General features: G+C 44.7%; 1 protein-coding gene across 1 annotated transcript; it reads left to right on the plus strand.

Annotated features, from left to right (window-relative positions):
• Positions 1-3174: 3174 nt before the first annotated feature.
• On the plus strand, positions 3175-5377 carry LOC119311864 (UDP-glycosyltransferase 83A1-like). Its single transcript, XM_037587579.1, has 3 exons — positions 3175-3809; positions 4081-4619; positions 4711-5377. Exons 1-3 carry the CDS (start codon positions 3302-3304, stop codon positions 5056-5058), a joined length of 1395 nt encoding a protein of 464 aa, XP_037443476.1. The 5' UTR covers positions 3175-3301; the 3' UTR covers positions 5059-5377.
• The last annotated feature ends 2421 nt before the right edge of the window (positions 5378-7798 follow it).

The raw sequence follows: 7798 nt of genomic DNA on the forward strand, positions 1-7798 counted from the left end.
TATGCCTAAGCGAGAGAAAAAAGGAAAATCCCTAAGCTATGAAATTCACGGTCGACAAACTATAACAATAACCATATCCACACCAATTACCTCATGACACCATAAAAACAACGAGATTCTTTAATAGCAACGCATTCAGGAATGCGTGGAGAACGTTTACAGGGATATTGATGACATCATGAGGAATAGAGGCCCAAGATGACGAACACATAACAAGCAAGTTTGTGAACTTCAGAAGTGAAACCCTTCCTTGGTGAACAAATCTTCCGAATAAGATTACCATGACGGCCTCCAAAGCTGTCATTTCCTATTTGCCGCTCGTGTGACAAACGAAGGAATTAATTTATCTAGTACCGCGATAGGTACCGACGAAACGCGCACCACCCCTCGGCGTACGCATGCCTCATTGATTGACCCATAACAAAGTTTTTCCATGTATTTTTCCAGCTGGTTTTGGGAAAGTTCTAAAACCTTCCCTGAATCGGCCTTTTCACATTTTTCTTGTTCATTTTCTTTAGCTGTTTGTTCCATTTTTACTTTTATTTTTGAAAATACGTGAACATTAATTTCTTTTTCAACTTATGTTTCTAATTTCTTTTTCACTTTCAATTTTATCAATTTTCAAATTCGGCACAACTTTTGAAATCCTTGATATTTTTTAAATTAGTGCAAATTTTCCCAGTTCATGAGCATTATCGATGATTTATTTTATTTTTTATCATGGTTTGAATCAATGAAATTTTCGTAATCCTTTACGGTCTTGTAAATTAGTAAACATTTGTAAGATTTGAGATTTTTTTTTGAATTGGTGAGTTTTTTTAAATTTGGGAATTATTTTGAAATTGTCGAGCATTTTTTAATTCATGAGCATTGTTTTATAATTCTTCAATATGCTTAAAATCCATGAACATTTTATGAAATCCCGCATATTTTTAAAATTTGTGAAATTTTCCCAAATTAAGAACATATTTTAAATTCCGTAACAATTTTCTGAATTTCAGCACATTTTCGAAATCTCGTACATTTTTTAATTTGATACTCATGAAATGTTTTTCAAGTAGAAAATATATAAAACATAAAAAATGAGAGAATTAAAAACAGGAGCGCCAACGATTACATGGGCTGGTCCATAAGGCGCAATTGGTGGTTATCTGACCGCCCAAACCATAAATTGGAACTCCCGAGAAAATATTAATGCATTGCACAAAATTACTAATTGAGTAGTACTCCTCGCAAAAGATCACTCCCACCTTTTTAAGGTATGCGCACTACTTATCGCAACCTAGGAATTTTCCCTTTTTTCGTAGATCCGTTTATTCAGAATGTTTTATCTCTTACACCGTGCGTCCAAATCTCGAACCGTTTTCACCATTGGATTCCTCGCATTGAGATCTTCAAAACTAGATCTCATGTTTATATTTTAACAAACTTTTTTTTAACGAAAATAACCGACCAAAAAATCGGACGAAAAAATCAAACCAGGAGCACTTTTTTTCCCTTTCTGAAAGAGGCACGTCGCAAAATCACAACCGTGTCTTTCGTGGAAGCAAAACCGTGCTTCTTGCGGAAGGAAAGAAAAAAGGAAATGCAATTTTTCCGTTGCCGAGAGGCACGGCCGTGCCTCACGCGAAAGCTCAACCGTACCTCTCATGGAAGCAAAACCGTGCCTCTTGCGAAAGAAAATAATAATAGAAAATGCTTTTTTTGTTTTCGAGAGGCACGGACGTGCCTCTCGCCAAAGCACAACCGTGCCTCTTACAGAAGGAAAAAAAATAGAAAACATGTTTTTTTTTCATTATCGAGAGGCACGGTCATGCCTCTCACGAAAGCAGAACCGTGCCTCTGGCCGAAGAAAAACAACAACAGAAAACACATTTTTTCTCGTTTCCGAGAGGCATGGTTGTGCCTCTCGCAAAAGCAAAACCATGCCTCTCGCGGAAGCCCAAGAAAATGCATTTTTTCTTGCATTTTTTTTTGAATTTGTTTTTGGTCCAAGAGCTAAGGAAGACTGGTGGAAAACCAAAAAGTCAAAAAAAAACCAAAAAAATATTTAAAAGCCAAAAACGTGTGTGAAAATATAAAATAAAATAACAAAATACGAAGGGAGCGTCCAGAGCACGACACGTAGCGGTGGTTGAGAGCGCGCCAAGTGGCGCTGGTTGTTGTGACTTGTGAGGTTCCTGAAGAAGCGCTCGTCAACTAGTTGCTCTCTGCATTGCACCAAGCCGAGCCAACAACTGTACCGGGCAGACCATGTAGTAGGTTTTATTTTTTGTCTTCTAGAAGGTATCGGTCTCTTTTTCTCTACTCTTATAAAAAAACAGAGTTGATGGTGATGGTGTGCCTGCCATTCTGCAATATAGCTCGTCCGATTTATATCTGGCGGATAGAAAGGAAACAATGGCAATTTTGCAAAAAGATACCCACACCCCTCTTCACATTTACAAATAAGGCCTTCCCTCGTTCATCATTTTCTCCTACAAGATAAACTACTCGTACAAATGCATCTTGATGTTTCATGCAAGTATGGGCATCTTGCTAGTTCTACTTTTATTTACCGGTTTATTTTCTTTTTAGTTATTAAAAAACTCAAATGTTTATATATTCAAAAGGAACATAGTTTTTTTAAAATGTTTGAATTTATTTGGGAATTTGTTTTTGAACACTTCCTTTACTATAATGAATTGAAGTTAAAAAATAGTCAAAATTTTAAAAACGTAAATAATTTCATGTTTCCCTATAAAGTCATATTACGAACTCAAAAAACCATTCGATGCTGAAAAAGGCAAAGAATCCGGAGCAAGCTTTCTTTAGCGGAAGAAAATCTCGGTCTGCATGAGCCTGCATGAGTGGAAATTGCCCTGAAGTGCTTTAAAAATCGTGCTATGCAAGGCATTGGATGTAACCAAACAGCGTGCCAAATAAAAGAATTCATCCATATGCAATCTACCAATCATCATACAATACAATACAGACAACTAAACACGTCCATGTTGTAGCTGCCCATACAACCGCATTGTTGTACGTACCCGATCTCAGAACATATCGCCCTCCTTTCTTCTCACCCACTCACTCACCGTGCGAGTACTGCCATCCCCACATGTGGGATGTGGCCAACGGAACAAAGCACAGGCCCGGTTTCATCCTTCTCCGCGGAAAACGACGAGAACGACGCCCTTATCATCAGTCTCTGTGTTTCTAGTTCTACCGCTCTGGCTACAGCGCACCGAGAGAGTGAGAGAGTGCCCACGCTGCCGCTACGCGCATTGCCTGTCCATCCAGCCCGACCGGCGAATCGGCGATGGCCGGCGCGCCGCCCCACGTCATGGTGCTGCCGTTCCCGGCGCAGGGCCACGTCACCCCGCTCATGGAGCTGTCGCACCGCCTCGTCGACCACGGCTTCCAGGTCACCTTCGTCTGCACCGAGCCCATCCACAAGCTCCTTCTCGATGCTCTTCGACGGAACGACGACGGCGACAGCGGCGGCGGTGAGGCGCTGGACGGGATCCGCCTGGTCTCCATACCGGACGGCCTGGCCGACGGCGACAGCCGCAGGGACCTAAGCAAGGTCCTGGCCGGGGTCTTGGGGCGCGTGCCGGCCTACGTGGAGGAGCTCATCAGGGAGACGGAGGCGTCCGGGAAGAGGAAGGTGCGGTGGCTCGTCGCCGACTCCACCATGGAGTGCTGCTACCAGGCCGCGAGGAACCTCGGCGTCCGGGTCGCCTCCGTCTGCCCGGCGTCCGCGGCGTGCCTTGTCACGTCGCTTAGGATTCCTCAGCTCGTACGGGATGGCTTCTTCGACGACAAAGGTACTAGTACCTTTGCTCCAGTGCATTCATTTTCCTTGTTTTATGCATGTTACTACTGTACTCAGCTCGTACGGGAGTACTGTACTTGTTTGTATGGACTATGGAGCGTATGAATTTTCCCTGCAGCTTTTCTATGCTTCTTCATTTTTTGGGGACTTTTCCGGAGTTACTAAAGTTACTGCCTTGAGAAATCTCAATCTATTTACCCAGAGAAATGCAATTGTTTCCTCGGATTCACAAACCCAAATGATAACACATGGATAATGTGCAGGCTTCCCGAAGAGACACGGGACGTTGGAGCTCGCCCCCGGTATGCCGCCACTCTGCCCGACGCAAATGGCATGGAACATCGACGGCGCCCCCGAAGGACGGCAGGCGGCTTTCGAGCTGGTGTTCGGGATGGCTAGGGTAACCGGCCTCGCCGAGATAGTCATGTGCAACTCGTTCCTCGAGGCCGAGACCGCGGCGTTCGAGCTGTGCCCCAACGTGCTGCCGATCGGACCGTTGTTCGCCGACCAGGAGCTCCAGAAGCCCGTCGGGCAGTTCTGGACGGAGGACGCCAGCTGCTTGGAGTGGCTCGACGCGCAGCCCCAAAACTCTGTCGTGTACGTGGCGTTCGGCAGCCTCACCATCTTCGACCTGCGGCAGTTCCGGGAGCTGGCCGAGGGGCTGGAGCTCACTGGCCGGCCGTTCCTGTGGGTGGTGCGCCCGGACTTCACCTCCGGCGGCCTCAGCAAGGCGTGGTTCGACGAGTTCCAGACGCGCGTCGCCGGTACGGGCGTGATCGTCAGCTGGTGCCCCCAGCAGCAGGTGCGCGCCCGGTGCACTGCCAAGAACTGTAGCATCATACCATGCGTTTTGAGTCCGGCCATGATCCATGTTTATCTCGACGTACATGTAGGTTTTGGCGCACCCGGCGGTGGCATGCTTCGTGTCGCACTGCGGATGGAACTCGACGATGGAGGGGGTGAGGAACGGCGTGCCCATCCTGTGCTGGCCCTACTTCTCCGACCAGTTCGCGAACAGGAGCTACATCTGCGACATTTGGAGGACTGGTTTGGGCGTGGCGCAGAGCGAGGACGGCCTCGTGACCAAGGAAGAGGTGAAGATAAAACTCGAACGGCTCACCGGCGACAAGGGTATTGCGGAGAGGGCGCGGGTGCTCAGGGATGCAGCTCGCAAGAGCGTGAACGAAGGCGGCTCCTCGTACGAGAATTTCAAGAGATTTGTTGATCTCCTGACAGAGTGAGCTGCACCATTTCACTCTTCCTAGACTTCTAGTATCTTTATCGTAGCATTCTGAGATAGGCTCACGAGGCTAAGGAGAATATATTATTTCACTTAAAGGGATCGAGAGCAGATAGTGGTCTGCCTTGTCTACGAAATGTAAGTGCATCTCACCCGCACACCGCATCCATTTTCGGATAGAGGCGGACCAGTCCGCGGACATGTATGCAGGAGCCGACCATCCAATGCTATCCGCATGTATTTAAATCAGCTTCAAACAAGCCGAACGAATTACATGTAAAACAGACAATTTTCATTCAAATCGGACACAAACATTTACATTTCGACCATATTTTAAACTAAACTATACTGCACCACTGGTCGCAGCGGATTGCCACTCCCACGATATGTCTTGCCTATGTTCGACAACCCGCTCATCAGACTGTTGGATGCTCTGGAGGGAATATGGTCCAGCGAGAGGGGAAGAATAGCCTTCCTCCACTTTCGTGAATTACGAATCAGGGTTGGCTTTTGGGCAGGGGAAGACGATCGCTGTGGTCTATGCCCCGCTCACCGGTCAAGACACTGGTTGTGTAACCCAGCGACACGGTGATGGTGGCCTTCGTGGGACCCAAGTGGCGGCGGCCTCCCATGATCTACTTTTCCTCGATGTCCACGGTAGTCACAGACGTGCCGACCTTCGTAGACATGGCTTCTTTCCACACCTGCCTGACGTGTGGCCGCCATTGCATGCGGCGAATTTGCCGGGAGACAGCATTGTCCAGCCTGGATGGGCGAGGAGGGGGTGGCAATGGCGATGGTTGTGGTGCCGAATCCGGAGGGTTTGCCGGCAAGCCAACCTGTATGGGGCTGGCTCGCCGGGCACCCCAAGCAGCTGCAATGCCGGAGAACTCCTTCTGTCCGCCGAAGGCCATGGCGGGTGTTGTACAAGAGGGAGGTGGAGAAAGAGGATGTGAGGTGTGTTTCTTGCCTGGTAACTGGACACATTTATATAGCGGGTGGATGAAAGGAGTCCGTCGGGGAGGTGTTTAATGTTCATGGGCACAGGAACAGACGTGTGGCCCTCGGGGCACCAGAGTAGATTCCTCGGTACACGTGCTGGTTTAATGGTGGTAGACGGGCAGTCTATTTCAATGCGGAAATAAGGCATGCACGTCGGCTCCCGTGAACATTGGCGCCCACTCTGGAGCCTGAGAGTATTCCCTATTTGATGCTCTATACCTCAAATTGCCATAGAAAGGTACATAGAAGAGTGAGCGACCTAGGTACATGGGCCGGCCTACTTGAGGGTAGTACACTTGCTATAGAACGAGAAGGTTCCTGGCTGATTTTGAAAACTTTCTAGAATGTTCTGATTCACCTTTTGATGTCTTATTTTTTCTGTTATTTTCTTCATAAAATATTTTCAAATTTTTTTCATTTAAAAATGTGTTAAAAAATTAAAAAATGTTATGAATTTTAAGTAAATATTGTTTTTTAAATTAATATAGATATCATTTTTTGTAATTTAAAAAGTTGTTTGTGCTTAAAAAGTATTTTATAATAATGTTCATAGTTTATAAAAAACATTCACAAAAATGTATATTTATTAGAGATAAAATCATGTTTTAATATAGAATTATAACAATCGAAAACCCCAAAAAATCACTCCATACAACATCTAGTCGAGTTACTACAGTATCGGGTTGTGCTACTAATGTGTGTGTCGGATAGTTACAATGGCCGTCGAGCAGTGCCAATCGAGTCGCTAATGTACCCAGTCGAGTCCTCGGCCCAGGGGGTGCGTCCTGTATGAAATAGGGACAATTTGATGCACAAAGCACCCAATAGGAGCTCCGGACATGAGGACTCAATAGAAGCCGACTGAAGTTGTCTAAAAAAAGGCCGACAAAATGCAAGGGCTTCACCGTAGAACTGTGTTTTTTAAAATAAATACTAGCAAACATGCTCGTGCGTTGCAACAGGAGAAAAAAATCACCCTTCATTCACACGCTCGATGAAATAAAAAATGCATTGAAAAATCTTTCATGATGCCACACAACAAACAACATGATAAGTGGTGTTGCTAAAAAATAAAGGTGGAATGATTTTTTAGTGTACTTAAGGTGTTTCCAAAAAAATGATGGGCATAATTTCAAATAATATGAAAATCAATGTTAAGCCACTTGTTTACATAAATGGGGTAGGGAATATACTCCCTCCATTCCTTTTATATCATGTGTATTTGTTTTTTTATAAAATTTCACAATGTAAGGTGCATTTCTTCTAATTCCTCATAATTCCCTTGCTAGCCCTCCAGAAAAACGGAAAATATTTGTCTCCTCATTGTCTGTATCTATCCTTGTACCAAACAAAGTAAAGTATCTCTTTCTCGATTACATGTATCTCTTACTTTTCTGGACTAATTGATTTACTTGTCACGAACCAACAAATTTGTCAAGGGTAATTTGGTCTTAACATGTCTATAATTTTGTGCCTTGGTCACCATGCCAAAAATAATACACCTTACATAAAGGAACGGAGGGAGTATATAATACACATTTCCAAAATACCCCATATAAAATGGTATTAGATTAAGGTTGCACCCTAAATGTAATTTTAGAAATGATTGACATGCAAGATAATAACAATATTTGAAATCTACATAATTTTCCAAGGGATACTCATATATAACATGTTAGATTTAGAGTTGGGGTTTGAAATATATGGATATTTTTTAAAGCATCTGAATCTACCCCCCC

The sequence above is a fragment of the Triticum dicoccoides genome, chromosome 5B (genome assembly GCF_002162155.2).
Source record: "Triticum dicoccoides isolate Atlit2015 ecotype Zavitan chromosome 5B, WEW_v2.0, whole genome shotgun sequence".
Lineage (NCBI taxonomy): Eukaryota > Viridiplantae > Streptophyta > Magnoliopsida > Poales > Poaceae > Triticum > Triticum dicoccoides.